This window comes from Diaporthe citri, assembly GCF_014595645.1.
Source record: "Diaporthe citri strain NFHF-8-4 chromosome Unknown scaffold_9, whole genome shotgun sequence".
In the NCBI taxonomy this organism is placed as follows: domain Eukaryota; kingdom Fungi; phylum Ascomycota; class Sordariomycetes; order Diaporthales; family Diaporthaceae; genus Diaporthe; species Diaporthe citri.
Window position 1 is genome coordinate 2248856 of NW_025064854.1, and position 16633 is coordinate 2265488.

At 40.7% G+C, this 16633-nt stretch overlaps 3 protein-coding genes across 3 annotated transcripts; 2 read left to right on the plus strand and 1 right to left on the minus strand.

The window, feature by feature from the left end:
• Positions 1 to 6911: 6911 nt before the first annotated feature.
• Positions 6912 to 7987, minus strand: INS49_015714 (uncharacterized protein; the record flags this gene model as incomplete). Its single annotated transcript, XM_043176392.1, has 3 exons — positions 6912 to 7126; positions 7184 to 7633; positions 7741 to 7987. 3 exons carry the CDS (start codon positions 7985 to 7987, stop codon positions 6912 to 6914), a joined length of 912 nt encoding a protein of 303 aa, XP_043019847.1.
• Positions 7988 to 9003: 1016 nt separating this feature from the next.
• On the plus strand, positions 9004 to 9871 carry INS49_015715 (uncharacterized protein; the record flags this gene model as incomplete). Its single annotated transcript, XM_043176393.1, has 4 exons — positions 9004 to 9107; positions 9177 to 9230; positions 9411 to 9419; positions 9568 to 9871. The coding sequence occupies 4 exons, from the start codon at positions 9004 to 9006 to the stop codon at positions 9869 to 9871; spliced, it is 471 nt and encodes a 156-aa protein (XP_043019848.1).
• Positions 9872 to 12582: 2711 nt separating this feature from the next.
• Positions 12583 to 14770, plus strand: INS49_015716 (uncharacterized protein; the record flags this gene model as incomplete). The annotated part of the gene is made up of 2 exons (XM_043176394.1): positions 12583 to 13100; positions 13519 to 14770. The coding sequence occupies 2 exons, from the start codon at positions 12583 to 12585 to the stop codon at positions 14768 to 14770; spliced, it is 1770 nt and encodes a 589-aa protein (XP_043019849.1).
• Between the last annotated feature and the right edge of the window lie 1863 nt (positions 14771 to 16633).

Here is a 16633-nt window from a genome sequence, read left to right on the forward strand (position 1 = left end):
AGTATTTTATAAATAGCATATTATTAAGTTTATTAAAAATTATTTTAAGGAGAATTAAGGAAAGAATAATTAAAAAGTATAAAATTAAGCTAAGGTTTTTTTAATTAAAATTATATATTATAAAATGCTTAAAGCTATTATTAATATTATTATTTAAATATTTGCTATTTAATTAAAGCTTAATGAAATTAATAAAGCTATTTAAATATTTATATTAATTTTCTTTATTAAGATTAATGGCATAAAAGTAATTAAAGTAAGAAGTAAGCTTTTATTATAAAGGAATATTATTTAGCAATAGCTATTTAAATTATAATATATTAAGATTGCTGTTAGTTATAAGAAAGGCATAAGGGAAATAATACCTTTAATATAAATTAATTTAATAATTTAATTTTAAATATTTAATATATAATAAAGTATAAATTTTTAAATAGTTTAAAATTAATTAAGTATAACTTTAATTAAATAAACTTTTAGCTTAAGCATTGCATTATAAAATATTTTAAAGTTAATAAGGAATATTTACTTTAATATATATAAGAATCTTTTTTGCTTATTTATTTTAATAATAAATATAAATAAAACTTAAAGCATGTTAATTAATTTAAAATAATTAAAATAGCAATAAAGTTTACTTAGGGATAATTTAAAAGGCTTGTAAATAAGTTAATTAAATAATTAAATGCAGGGTATAAATATTAAAAGTGAAAGTACTATAAAAAGTAAAAGTAAAAACGAAAGCTTTACAAGATGTAAAAGTGGAAGTTAATTAAGCTAATATATTATATTTAATGTAATAATTAAAAGGAAAAATAAATTTGCTTTTTATTTTATAAAGGTATTTAAATCTTTAATAGCTATATTAATGTTAATTATTAAAATAAACTTTAATAATTAAAAGAATATAATTAATAAATATGCTATTAAATAAGTTTTAAGAATATTTAAAGCTTTTATAAAAGAATAAAAGCTATAATGAAATAAGTAAGCAAGGAATTAAAAATAATAATAGTAATTAAGATTATAATAAGGTAAATTTTAAAACTTATAAACTTAATTAAAGATAGTAAAGTTTTATTTTAATAGTTTTTATAATACTTATTATAAAGTACTTAAAGAGGGATATATTAACGGGTATAGGGAATTATATAAGAAATAATATTATATTAAATTCTGGCTAGTTATAAAAAGCTAGCTTTTATACTTATTTTAAATATTTTTTTAAGAAATTAACTTTTTTCTTTTTATATATATTTAGTGCTTTAATTAAGCTTTTTTTATTTTTAAGAATTTTTAAAATATTTATTTTTTTTCTTTTTTTAGTTTCCTTTTATTCTTATCTTTTCTTTTTATTACGTTAAAGCTCCTTTTTAAGTTACCCTTAAGAGGGTTTAGCAGAATTTATTCCTTATTATTTAGGTAGCTTGTTTTTAATATAATAAAAGTTTTGCTATTTATATAAAAGTAAATTATATAATAAGGTTTATTTTAACTATTATAATATTAAAGCTAATAATAAAAGTTATAAAGCATAGTTAAGTTTAAAGTATTAAAATTTTTAATTTCCCTTAATAAGTTTATTTAAATAATGCAAGATACTTTTAATTAAAAAAAAGTAGGTTATTTCTTTTAAAAATAAGGAATATAAGTTTTTTTTAGCTTAATATATTACTTAGCATTAATAAAAAAAGCAAAAATAATAATTAAAATAATAAAGCAAGGTTTAAAAAAGTAAGCTTAAGAATATAATTATAAAGACTTAAATAAATAGCTTAATGCCATGCTAAAAATTATTATAAGTATAAATATTAAGCTTATAAAAGGCACTTAATACTTACTTAAAAAAGTTATATTAAAATGGCTATTAAGGCTAAGCTTAATATTAAGGGAACTTATAATAAAGGCTAAGGAGCAATGCATTTAAGAAGCAGCCCTAGCTATTTATAATAAAAGGTTAAATAAGGGGTAATTAAAGGCCGCTATAATAAAAGCAAGGTAAAAGGGTAAGGAAAAATATTATAAATAATTAATTTAAAGTATAATAAACCGCATATTAAATATTACCTATTTATTAAAAGTAAAATAATTAGTTTAAGAAAAAGTATTTAAAGAAAGAAACTTTAAAATAAGGAATTATTATATAAAATAGCGGCTATAACTAAATAAAAAGTAATAAGTTAAAGCATTTAAGCTAAAATAAATTAGCTTTTAAAAGGTTATTACAAGAATATTATGCATTATATATATAATAATTAACTTAAGCCTTAAAATAATAAGTTAAAAGGTTTATATTAAAAACTTAAAGCTATATTAAATAAGCTTAAAGAGATTTATAAGTATAAAGCTTAATTAGCTAAATTAATTAATAAGGATGGAAAAAGTTAATAAGTCTTAAGAAAGGAAAGCTAAAGATATTAACTTAAGATTAATTATTATTTAAGGCAAAGAGGTATAACATATAGTTAATAAAAGCTATGTAAATAAGGTAAGCAAAAAGGAAATATATTAAGATTAAGCTGGGAGAATATGCATGGAAAGCATATATTTAAGAATTAAAATCGCTAAGCTAATTTAAAAGCAAAAGTAGTATTAATCAAGGTACTTAAAGGCAATATTTATAACCTATTAATATTATTTATAACTATAATAAATATATCATCCTAAGTTTAGCATTATACATTTAATAATATAATATATTAACCTATAAAGCAAAACCGCGTATTTATAACTAAGAAATTAATATAATTAATATAAAAATATAAATAATTCATCCTATATAAGCAGTTAGCTTAAATTACAACCCCCCCTTTTTTTTATTTAATTAATTAAAGATATAAGAACCTTTATTAAAAGGGCAAAAAATATAATGGTAAATTAAAATGAAATACCTCCAAAGTACCATATTAAAGCAAGCTTAAGGAAATAAGCGGTGCTTTGCCTTTTAAAGGCCTTTTTTTCCCAAAATATAATAATTATAAATAATACTTTTAAGCAAGCACTTTATGCAGTTTATGCTATTTAAAATGCAATTATTAATAATAAAACCTTAAAAAGATACCTAATTATTAAAAAGTAAGGTAGAATAATTCCGGCTATTATTATTTATATATATATTAAGAGGGCTAATTAAAATGCAAATCTAATTTATTAAAGCAATACTATATTATTTTTTAAAGTAAACTAAATATATAATGCATTAACATTATTAAGCTGTAACTTAAAATACTAAACCTTAAAATTTAAGGTAATGTACTTTAATTAGCTAAGCATAATATTAAGTATTATTAATAAAATTTAAATTTTTAAGGAAATAAAGCTAAAAATAATGGTTTAATTAGCATTTAATAATAAAAGGAATCGCGGATATTAAAGAGGTATAAGGCCTGGATAAGGTATAATAGCATGCCTATAAGTCTTAAGGATAATTAAGGATTAAATTATTAAGATTAAAAAATATATAATAAAAATATAATTAAAATAAAGGGATATTTAAGAAAATAAATTATTAAGATAAGTAAGGGCAGAATTTAAGCAGCTCTTAAGTTAAATTGCTTAATAAGCTTACTATATTTAAGGAAAGCATACCTTAAAATAGCAATAAGCGCAGCTATTAAGCAATACTGCAAGAAAGGAGCCCTAGAATAAGGTTTTCAATACTTAAACGCCTTGGCGTTAAATAAACAAAGTAAATCAAATAACCCTGCAAACCTTATTACAACTATTTTAAAACTAAGAAAGCTAATCCTAAATTAAGCTTTACCTTTATATGCTAACTAAGCAAAGTTAAAGATTAAATAATATAATTAAAAGCATATATAAGCGTTAATAATATACTATAAGAAAATTAAGTTTGCCGTTTATAATAAACCTAAATTAAATGCAATTTATATTATTATAAACTAGCTAATATTTAAAATAATAGCTTTTATATCTTAAATCTTTTAACCTTGCTAAATGGATAATTGCAAAGATAATAAGAAGAAAACGCTTAATCCTTTATTATTTTACTTATAACCTTAATAATAAAGATATATAAGCAAACCTATTTAATAAATACATTTATGCACAATATATATTCATAATTAAATAAATGCCAGCGGAATTAAACTAAACTATGCATACTTATATTATCATGCTCTTAAATATAATTGCATTTTATATATAGCTGCTAATGCAGCCTATTTAACGCATTATCAACTTATAAAGAAATAAAGGGCTATAAGCAAAGCAATTAATCCCTTCCCACTTTCTTTATATTATGCTGCTAGGTATATTAACTTAAGCAAATCCATATCTTTAAGCATTAATGCAAAATGCAATTAATAATTAAGATATGGCCTACCTCTTAAACAATAAGTTGGTATTAATAGTAAATAAACGCAATAACCTAATAATTAGTTAATAAATAATTGTAAAAAACGCTTTCCCTATAAAAGTTATAATAAAATGCTTTATTAATAACTTAAGTTGCCTTATTAATAATTAAGCATTAATTAGCTAGCATATAACTAGCTAAATAAAGAAATAAGTAATTTTAATAATTTTAGGTAAGCATTTAAACCCTAACCAATAACTTGCAAGCTAAGCGTAAGGAGCGGTTATTTAATGCAGCTTTAGGAATAAATATCTTTAAATTAATAATATTATAGTAAAAATAAATGCCTTATAATTATATAGTAAATTAAAATGCATAAAAGCATTAATAAACTTTATTAGCTTAATAAATACTTTTATAAATATTAATATCTTAAACTATTAGCAATTTATTAAAGGCAAGATAAACTTATATTATAATTAAGCAATTAATAACTTAGCGATATAAAGAATTTTACAAAGCCATTTACTATATAAGGTAAATAAAGCAAATTAACTAGTTAAAAAGGCTTTGCAAGTACTTATCTTAATAGCTATTAATATATAATCTTATTTAAGGTAAATTATTAATCCTTACATCTATAGGCAAGCATTGTAATAAATATATAATTATATAATAACCTTAAATATAACAACTTTACATTATATTTACTTTAAGCATAATAATTATAAGAAAATTAATAAATACCTTAAATTAATTATTATGTTAGCTATTTAATAAATAATGAAAAAGGATTAAATAATAAATATAATTAACCTTATTTAAAAATAAATAAAAGATATTATTATTATATAAATTAACTTATAAAGGCTTAATAGCATAATAATTTAATAATAATTAAGAATTCTATATATAAAAAGGATGCAGCAAGTTTATAAGATATATAATTAGCTATAAAAATAAAAGGTATATTAACTTGTAGAGTTGTAGCTATTGCTAAAAAGGGAAAGCGTAATATTATATAACTTAATATCCCTTATTTAAAATATATTATTTTAAAGAAGCAAAGCATTTTAAAAAATAAACGCCTTATCACTACCTTTTTAATTTAAGCAGCTAATCATGCCTTTAAGAAATTAAGCGCTTAATATCTTAAATAAGGAATTCTTTATTATAAGTATTTATATTAAAACCCTACCCTTACTATATAATAAAAATACTTGATTACTATTAGCATATATTTTACCTTAATTAAGAGCATTAATTTACCTATATATACTTAACTATATCTTTAATACTAAATTACCTATATTAAAAGGAATAAGGACTTAATTATAGCTTATTAATAATTAACATGCAGCATTATGCAATCCATTTTAATCCCCTATTAATATATTAATGTTAAATATGCTTATTTCTTAGCTTATATTAAGATTAAGCTAATATATAAGCAACCTTATATTATAAATATTAATTAAGGAATAGCTATTAATGCAACTTAATTAATACTTAACTTAAGATAAGCTCTTAACTTAGCTTAAATATTACTTATAATTAAATAATTATATTTTAATAATAAGCATAATTTATATTGTGCTTTAAGTTAATATATTAAAGCATAAGGATAAGAATAAGCGTAAAGTTAATATATTATAAATAAATATAAATAAAAATATAAATTAAGGTATAAGGCTACCTTAAATTAAGCGCTTAAATTAATTATAATAAATAAATAAGTAAAGTTAAGAGTTTATACTTTATATAAAAAGTTTATATATATATTTACCTTTCTTTAACTTATTATTAAAGCCTAAAGGCTTCTCGCTATGCTAAGTTATTATAAAGCACCTTTTAAAATAAGAGTTAATTATTTAAGGTGGTATAAATAAAAATAATTATTATATTATTAAAAATCCATTACTTATATAATAAATATATTAATCTTTAATTACCATAAGCTATTAATAATTTAATATCCTAAACTAAAAAGTATATATTTTAATTATATATATAATAATATTTTAATAACGGCCTTTAAAGATAACCTTAGGGTTTTGGTTATAATTAAAAATAAGTATTCTATAAGGTGATTCATGCTTTTACTAAGTAGATAAACTCCTCCTCTGGGATAAGTAGTTAGCTTAGACTTAGAAAATATAACCACGCCCCCAGTAATCAAAGACTACTCCGGGAGAAACGGTCCCCCATCCGGGTGATTGCCCATTATGTTTCAACACCTGCTCCTGCCTGAACCCTCCCCCCCCCACCCCCGCACCCAATCCCAATAGAAAAAGAAAATACCCAGAGAATAGAAAGAACTGCGGTGACTTACACATTGGGTGGTGGCACTCACGTCCTGGTTTACTGAGTGCCATCAGCGGCTAAAACCATGTCTTGTTCATATGGTAGCTCGAAAGCTCACCGTGGCAGTGATGCTCATGAGACCGACTTGAGACTCGGAGTAATTGATTACAACCACCAACTGATGGTATTTATGCAGCAATATTCTTCACCATTTGGATGTTCAGGCTCCTATACCAACCATCCTTCGCTCCAGGGTTTTTCGAATAACATAAGACCCTTTTCATGCCCCTCAACGGTTGGCCTCGTGCTCACCAACCGGAACATGCATGCCATGTTTACCTTGGTACTGTGAAGTCTCAGCCGGTTTCCATCCCCCACTGCTAAGCAAGCTCTCATCAGCCAGCTTGAAAACCTCAACCTTTAGAGGTCGACAGCACTTGATCATTTCTTTCTCGCTATCACTGCCGAAGCCCCAAAGCGAAAGGTCACCGCCAGGGCAAGTACCTGCGACCCGGATGAATTAGCATAGTCATGCCGAAGTACACCAGAAAAACCACTCACTCAACGCCATAAGTACGTCCTGCTCAGCCAGGAACTCAATATGATCCCCCGCCTCAGCCGGGCAAGGGTTCATGAAATACCTCCCCTTCTCGTCCAGCCCCGTGACCTGGAACAGGTTTATGACATCGTGGACGTCACCCTCATTCAGCCCGTACGGCACGATCGCCCGCGTCAGGTTGGAGTGGCAGTGGAAGTCGTACGTCTGGCCCGAGAGCACCGTGTTGATGTAAGGGTCGCACCGCGTGCCGAGCAGGTCGTGCACGCGGCCCCCGTGCTCGTCCTCGCCGTACCAGGATAGGCTGTCCGCGATGATGGTCACCAGGGGACGCATGTACGGCAGGCACGACCACAGCCTGTCGTGCGTCGTCACGTGGGAGGCGTGCAGCTGCTTGGTCCGGCTGGCCCAGAACCGCTCGCGTGGGTTGTGCGCGTTCCATATGTTGAGGTCGCCTGGGTGGCAAAGGCCGTCAGCGAGATACTCGATGAATCAAGAACTGGTGCAAGGGGCCCCAGGCAGGTTTTCCGCAGCTAACACATGGACAAGGATGTAGACTTACCAACTTGAGGGCCCTCGGGTGTGCTGATCCGGACGATCGAGCCGGCGGGGGCTTTCCACGCCCTCCCAGATCGAATTGGGAGGACGAACTCCTCGGTGAGGACCCGGGGAGCCCTCTGAACAGCCTCATACAAGTCTTTCGGCACCGTCAGCGGCGAGCCCGCTGAGGGCAGGTATGCCGGCACCGGCTTTGGCACCGGCTTCCGGGATCGGAGGCGCTCGGCGGCGGTTTGAGCGTTCACATCCATCTTCTCAAGGATTCAGGGGGCTGAAATGAGAGGATAAGACGGCTGATCTTGGATCAATCGGTACCGTAAAAAGGATATCTTTTTACACGAAATCCGGGAAGTTAAGTATTGGGGAAGTGAGGATCCGCATGCGAGCCGGCTCTGGCCGCTCGGCTTGGCGTAGATAAGATCGGAGTGAAGCTCCGTCAAAGCTCCGTCAAATCACGTAGTCACGGCAAGTCTGTTTAGTCTGTCTTGCTGCTTCTGGGCTTGCCGATCCACTCTCCGCCCATCATGGGCGCAGGTGATTGCCTCTGCCAACGAAGGCGAGTACTGAGGTAGTGTTAAGCTGCTGTGTTTAGTGGACAATTGAGCGTTCCCAGTTTGATGAAGATAACTGTGAAGCTCTCTTTGCTGGTCTAATATTTCAGACCCAACACTATTTGTGCTTCTCTCGTGCTCGTGCTGATTGTTAAAATCAAAGTATTTGACAAATGTAGCCTTTGCATTTTTCAGAGAGTTTCTAATCTCATCGATAGAAGAAAGCCACGTGCTATAACAGTCCAATCCCAGCTGAAGTAGTGTTCCAAACACACTTTCTCTGCGAAACCCGTCCTGTCTTGCTACCAACGATTGAATTGCTATGCTATTCGTCTAGAATAGTCTGTGAACGGAAAAAATGACACTGCCACACTGCCAGGCCGAACTCGAAATTCGAAAGCTGATTGGCCAAGCAACGTGACATTGCAGGCACCAATTAGCCAAAGAAATCATGCTAACACTGGCTATCAGCCGATACCTCCTCTACTATTAGTAGTTAGCTGACTATGCTGCATCAGGTAGTGGAATAACAGGCGGTTACTGAGGAATTGCCATCAGTGGTTGCTGTAGCATCTGATGGCAGTGTCAGGACAATTTCTTTTACCACCTGGCTCATGTTTCGCGCCTTGCTCCATGTTGACAAAATTTCCTCTCCGACAAGCACCAGCCACAGCCAGGAAAATCCCGTCATCTCGCCTCAGCTCCACCGCCCAGCCATGCCGCAAGTTATCTACACTCTCGACAACGCCATCGACAGCTTCTTTTCAGAGGCTGGAGCGTCGTCGTCTAAGACGCAATGCGACGAGGTTGCCCGCCAAAGGTGCGGAGGAGAGACCCGGCCCGTTAGCGTCCAAGGCTTGACTAGCTATACTGTCATTGCAGGGCCGAGGGGCAACAAGATTATCCAGTTCCGAGAGCAGACTGCCCTGCTGGACATGGACATGTGAGCGCTGGCCAAAAAGATTCACAAAAATTTCGTGGCTAGCTGTTCTGATCTCGGATGGGTTGGTAACCTAAACGGTTCACAGTTGGCAATGTACGAGATGGACAGGCTTCCTGGAGAGAATTATATCACCGCTCGCCCCTCTCTCACGCATGACCAACGGCTGAATACCGTGTACAGCCTGGCAAGGTTCGTTGAGACTGCATCTTTACCCCTCTCTAAGCGTCAACCTGCTGACATGAAATGAAGTTTCTTTGCGCAATCGTGGCAGAGGGGCACGCCAGGAGATTCGAGATTGGCCGGTGTGTCTGCTATCAGCGCCGAATTGCCACTCCAGGCTTGAATACGTAGCTGGCGCCCTCCCCGAGCGCTTCCTACCAGCCGTCACCGAAGTACAAGCCGCCCTGCCAGCTCTCCTTGACGGGTGCTATCCAGTGGTCCTCAGGCACAGCGACCTCAACGAGATGAAAATCCTGGTCGATCCCTGCAGCGGCAAGATCACAGGCGTTGCCGACTGGCCTGGCGCGAGCAACCAACCGTTTGGCTTCACCCTCTACGCGCTGGAGAACGCCCTCGGCAGCATGGGCTCGAACGGATGGAAGTGGTCCGACAACGTGGATAACCCGAGGGGCGCATTCTAGAGGGCCTTCAGGGAGCAGACTGGCTTGTCCGAGCCTCAAACGAGACTTATCAAACTTGCAGGAAAGGCCGGCATCCTCATCCGCTGCGGCACCGCCTACGACAGCGGCTTCTCGGGGATGATAGGAGTCCGAGACCCGAACGCCGAGGATTTTTAGATATCTTGATGCGCTCCTTTTCTGAGAAGCAGTTTCCCGTGTATTCGCTAGGCTACGCCTTAGCTTACGTGGTTGGAGACGGTTCTTGATCTGTGCCTAGCTAACTCTAGAGTAAGGGGACTTTTTGTTACTAGAAGATGAGATAAAAGAACTTCACTGGCCGTACGAGTCTGATTTACAGCGTAACATGCCTCTAATTCCGCCGATGTGTCGGAGAAGGATGACACGTCCGTGTACCCGATTCGGTTGTGCTATACAGCTAGTCTTCGTCGGTGATGCCGAACAGCGATTCTGTTACTCCGGCGTTTCCGTGGAGTGGTCGCCGCACTGTCAGTTGGCAGAAGAACTAATCATTCCAGCTGATTGTTTCGTTTGCGTGTTGATAATCTTCTGCTGGTGTGGCAAGTAGCGGCAGCTCAGTATTAAAAAAGGTAGTGACTAGGGAGTATGCGCCAGGATTCTCAGAGGCACTTTGCCGTGGTCACACCCTCACGAGCGAACATGAGCCGCACTTACGGGGGTTAAGGATAGTACCTTAATTCGTAGTGGCAAGATGGCACTCCTGATGGCCTTCCTTGACTTAGCTCATGTCAATGCCACTGTTATGAGAGTATACCTGAATTCTCTTCTTTCCAATGCCAGCGAAGTGTTTGAATAGATTCCACTCACGGCTCATTTTCCAATGAACATAGGCTGAAGCAACCAATCAGAGTCCACTGTCGTCTACAAAATATAATACTTCAAAAATTTTCTTATTGCATAGATTTAAGGGTACCTGTGATGCCCCAACAAATAGGCTAGCAAGAGCATCAAGCAGTCTGGACCATCCTCACTTGTGTAGCGGTCTCAGGAACGCATACTATATTGCTTTGTGGAAAGCCAAAGGATCACTAGCGGAAACGTCTGATGGCTCTACATTAAGCGTGCTGCGGTGACATGTGGCGCGGTAATGACAGACCCGGCAGATTAACGGACGAACAGACCAGACTAAACCGTGCCTAGCCCTCTGAGGCGCACACTAGGTGTGTGGGATGACAAGTTAGCACTCTCCAGCCCTCTTGGGCGCGGTTCACGATTGCAGCGTCATAACATATTATCGGGAATGTGGACGCGAGGTTATCCGGGAGCCTCTCCCCACATTAATCATCCGGCCAGGTGAGGTAGCGCGGATGTGTGGTGGGGATGTCCTTGACACCGGCGAAGGAACACAAACTCGGACCTACCTGTTGCACCCGAGTTGTCTGATGATCAATGGATCCCGGGTTGGAAGGACGGAAGGCTGGATCCCTGTGGTGCATGGCACGCCAGGAGCCATTGCGACTGGCAGATGCTTAGTTATGCGGTCGAGGAAGCCGCGTAGCCCTTGAGTCGAGTGTCGCTAGTCGTGAAACATCTCTGCTGGTGCATGGGAAGGAGGTGGCGGAGGCTGACTGATCAACGAGTATGGTGAAGGAGTAGTTAAACGTCGTCGATAGGATCAGAGACTACCGTGCCGAGGTGGCTTTGTTCTCTCTCTCTCGCGTTGTGAGACGGCTTGAAAGCTTGCCAGTCCAGCGTGGCTCAACCCTGAACCTGTTTGCCTTGGCAACACGAATGCATATGCTTAGGGCCAGGTAACTCGGCAGCTCTCGCGCATCGCGATTCGACAGCAGGGCATGCGTCCAGCTCGGGGGAGGCGCCAAGGACATTCGGTTCGCCCAATGCTGCTGATTTGACACCACTGTGATTCGCTGATGAGTTTCGCTGCCCTCTGAAATGTGTCGCCCAGGTCCCCTGTCGCCAGGCGTCTCCGAGTCGTCGGAGGTCCCTGCACTTGTCTCAGAATGCCTGGCGGGCATCCAAGCGTTTTAGCCTCGCCCTGACCGCAGGGTCGCATGGACTCGGGCATATTTCAAAATCACGATGAGCTTAATTGACCAGAGCCTGGTTGATCTGTCAAGCGAGCCGGAATTTCTGCTGTGTCGTATCCAGCTGGAAATGAACGGCTGTTGGTTTTGGGCGCAGAGAGGTCGCATGTTTGGTAGATGCAACCCTATACGGATGGGGCCCGGGACAGGACAGGGTCCACTGCGTGCCCTCCCCGAGACGCCTGACCTCCCTCTACCACGGTCGGATCCGTCTTGGCACTGCATGCGTTCATTGCCTTGTGTTTTAGCTTCTGCGCCTGGTCTGTGTCATGTATTGGATATTACCAGCTGCATTGCATGCGCCCGCCTTCACATCCTAAAACTTAGACGGTTGCTCCTTAGGGCTGGAACCTTCCTGCGTACATGACGTCTGGCGAGAATCTAATTATTCGGTGTCGGTTTTTACTTTTCTTTTCATAAGACTAGAGGATACTCTGTCGTCTGCGTATACCGGTATATACCTTGCAAGGGCTGGACTCATCTATACTTTACATCATAATTCACACCACACCACACATCGAAACTCCCTACGCCAAGTCCGAACGCACCATCATCAGCCGAGAACCAGATCTTCATGGCGATAGCCAAGAGTAGTCAGAGTCAAGGGACCTGCATATGACAAAGGCTGTTGTCCGAGGGACCTCGCCAATGGACCCCCGGAGAAATGAGCGCATCTCAACCGCCAGCAACGACGACTCGATACTTCAGTATGTCAACGACAAGAAGTCGGGAAGGAAAAGGCGCCGGCGCGCATGTCCGATTCTGATCCTACTCGCCTTGGTAATCCACTTCCTTGCATCCGGATGCGGGATCACCATCAGCGTACTCGTCGTCCGCTTCGGCCTGGAGACATCAGTCGCTGGGAGGCAGGACCTCGTGTCGAGGATCCTGCTGTTCGTTTCCAGCTGCATCGGCAATGTCTACATGCTAATGCACATATTTGCGTCGCGGGAGAAATACGTCCGGAGCCTTCAGAATGGCAGCCCGCAGATACATGGATATTTCTTCGCGGCCGTGTCTTTTTTAATCGCACGGCTCAGCTTGCCAGTCTGGATTGCGACAGTCGTCATGAACGCACTCGTCGCAGCCATGGTTGGCTTTAATCTACAGAATGGCCTCAAGGCAAATGTGGTCTGGATCCAGCTCCTGATCGCAACGGTGGCCTTGTGAGTTACCCTACTGTAACGAGTGAGACCAGTTCGACACTGACACGGCGCGCAGGTTGTCCATACTAGCCATATTAATTGTAATCGAGACCACTGACCGCCCATTCGCAACTTCAATTCTGTCGAGACGGACATTCATTTCTGCAAAGGAGCAGGGCGACCGAAAAGATACGTTTGACTTAAGCATTTCAAGGCAGGGAATTCATCCAACGGGGGATATCGAAGAGAATAAAAAAGGCGCAAGGAATACAGTAGTAGAACTACCGCGAGAATCATTCGACCGGTCTCGGATCAACACCCCAGAGTCGTCGGGCGGCGGGAGTCCTGACGGGCAGACCAACGCACCTTCATGGACGGACCGCTCCTCACGAATTGAGCAGAGAAGGAGCACGAGAAGGGACACCATGCGAGTGCGCAGCCAGGCTGTGCCCACGCCGCTTGAGACCATCTTCGGGTCGCGGGAGACGCTGCCTGATCCTCGAAACTCGCCGGGCATCAAGGGCGACTTTTCCTGGAGACCGCCGACCAGAGACTCGGAATACAACCAGAGGCCGCTAACCTCGGATTCCTTCCGCGATACTCTGCAGCCACGGAGCAATGCGGCCTCCACGGTCTTCTCGAACCTGTCTGCACTGCCTCAACCTCTGGCCACTAATCCGGTGCCCGGCACCTTTGGACCGCCAGATGAGCAAGCCAGACGGCAGTCCGTCGTGCGGCCACGCTCGTCCTCTGTACCACCAGAGGCACAATCAAAGCCCCCAGTCCAGAGGCGGCCTACACTGCCGGATCTCACCGACCTGCCCGCCCGCGCCGCAGCTCGTCGGAGGAACTCATTGATCGCCCGGGAAGCCGACTTAGACCCCCGTGCGTCTGCAGAGATCTCTCGACGTTTCAGCCTCATCGGCCAGAACAACGTCGCTCCCCCCTCGCCAAGGAACGACCTCGTCGAGGTCCCCATCCCGAACATCACGCCCCGTGAGCTCGAGACGGACGAGGACGGCATCATACCCGTGGAGTCCCACCCCCTCGCGAGGAACAACACGACGAAGTCGCGCCTCGTCCGTAACTTCTCTCGACCCAGGCGCAGGAGCACGATGGTGGGGCCCGTCGACGTCGTCATGGACGGCGACAAGGCGAGGCGCACATCCTCGTTCATCCCGGAGCCCGCACGCGAGCGCGGCCGCGGCAGGAGACAGGGAGGGGGAGGAGACGGCGTGGGAGACGACAGGCGGGCCGAGGTCCGGCGGTCCAAGTCGCTCCCGCCCGTCGCCTCCAACACCGCCGCGAGGACCAAGAGGGTCAGCCTGGTCCTGGACGAGCCGCGGTCCAAGCCGCCCACGGCCCGGCTCCCCCGGAAGCCGGTGGCCGGCCCGCGCTTCTCGCCCTTCCCCTCGACTGCCGCCGCCGCCTCGGAGCCTCGCAGGCTCAAGGGCCTGGGCCAGGGGTCGGCGCGGAGGCTGGACACGGAGGTTAAGCGCTGGGTGGAGGGCGTGCAGGCCGAGCCGAGGACTTCGAGCGACGCTGAGGCGCCGCCGTCTATTATCTCGGACGTGTCTACTGATATCCTGGACCCCGAGATTACCGCGCCGGCCAGGCGTGGGGGAAGTGGGAAGCTGAGCCGGGAGGACTCGATCCCTGGGCGGATGAGGCGCATTTCGCAGAACTTCTAAGCCACTAATTACACTGTAGAATATAGAAATGTATAAAACAAGCAATTTTGAAATAAGTCCATACTTAATGGCTGTGATGATGTGATTTGTTGTGCTCAGCGCACGTATGCCCAGGTGCTCTGCCCAAGTTGATTCACTCCATTTCTTCGTCAGTCCATATGTATTGTTGGCTTCAAAGTGGTTTTAAGATGAGTGAAACCATCCCGGGCATAAAGCAGCTGATTATCCAGGAGTTCATCTCGAGAAGTGAAAGCCTAGTCGGAAAACGCCATGGTAGGACCCCCAAATTGATCTCTCATTTGTCTCGTGCAGCACGGCTTCACATATGAGAACCTCCCGAGGCGAACCCCGAGAACGGCATCCCGATTGGAATGGAACATTCAATGATACTGTGTGCAACCTGGGAACCAATCAATGCGCCTTTGTCCCACAGTCCCGGGAGGTGGGGGATTGGGTGCGCCGCAGTATGCTTCACCATCACCCCAGCGGCTGGTTACTCAGCGTATCATCGCGAAGCTTGAGTCAAATCCTTAATCTAAGCAGCACATGGTTCCCTCCTGTGATGGAGACTGGCCCTGACCTCGATGAAACTTTAGACGATGACCTCACCGGACCCTTTGTTGATGAGCCGGGCAGGCGATTCCTTCTCCGCAAGGTTTGCAGTGTGAGCCTGCGAAGCCTATCATTGAGACTCTGTGAAGTAATGATTGATGGCTTGGCTATGGCATACACTTCCATTCAAAATCGGGTTAGGCCACGACTGAGATTGTGATACGAAGTTGTCACGTGTCAGGGGCTCCATTCTGGCGCTATTGTGCTGCTCCATTTTATTTAAATACGTGCGCCCCCGCTCCATTGTCTATAGACTAGAATAACCAGACAGTTGCCCTATTCGTCACGCCCTGCTCGGAATCGTGACAGAAGTGCATATAGGTACTCAAATGCCGGCGCGTCCTGAAGACGTGCATACCGTGACCTGCACCAGGGGGCCAGATAAGATTTTACGAACATCATTTTCTCCGAGTACTTATGTTGTCTTCACAGCTGACCCTAGATCTAACGACTCCCGGTGCTGCGTCTTTGGAGCTGTGGAAAGGATGTATCGCGAAGATGACCTCTGCGCAAGCGTGGTTGCTGAATTCTGCCCCCGCATTCACATATCAAATCTAGTACTCAATCATCTTGCTGAGTAGCGGTGTCAGGCAGCCTGTTCCTGGTCCTGAACAACATGAATAGCAGTTCTCATGCTCGTGCCTCCTTTTTGAGGGGAAATAACCAAACTACTGCTGCTCCGTGAGTCCTTCCACATTCAACTGATCAACTCGTGACCAAACCACCATGGTCATCATTCGCAGTTGGGGCTGATCACTCACGCCATGTTACTCAAAACTGAGCTTCGGCATCTTTCGGTTGTAGCTGTGTCGTGTTGTTCTCGGCTTCATGTGTCAAGACAGACAGGCGTAAATATGTGTCCTGTCGATCAAGAAACTATTGCCATAATCTCGCATCGAGTTCCCAAACTGAGATTTTCGTATTCGCGATAGTTCCTAGCAGGTGCATGATCCGAGTCAGCCGACGTTATCAGTTTCTGGTATAGGATCAGTGCATCTCATCTCCTTTATCTGCGAAAGTGGAATCGTATTCGTAAAAGAAGTGCCCAGGCGAAAGCGGGGAAAGAATTCGTGCCTTCGGGGCTAGTCACCTACCTATATTTCAACAATGCCAGGCTCGTCGGACCTCGGAGATACCTGTTGGGAATGGATTCCCATCTGATAGCAATATAATTCCCGGCAGGTGGAGGAGCGCACTAACCATATCGTGTCGTTAGACGACCGTCAATCACATCACGCCACATTTTGTAGA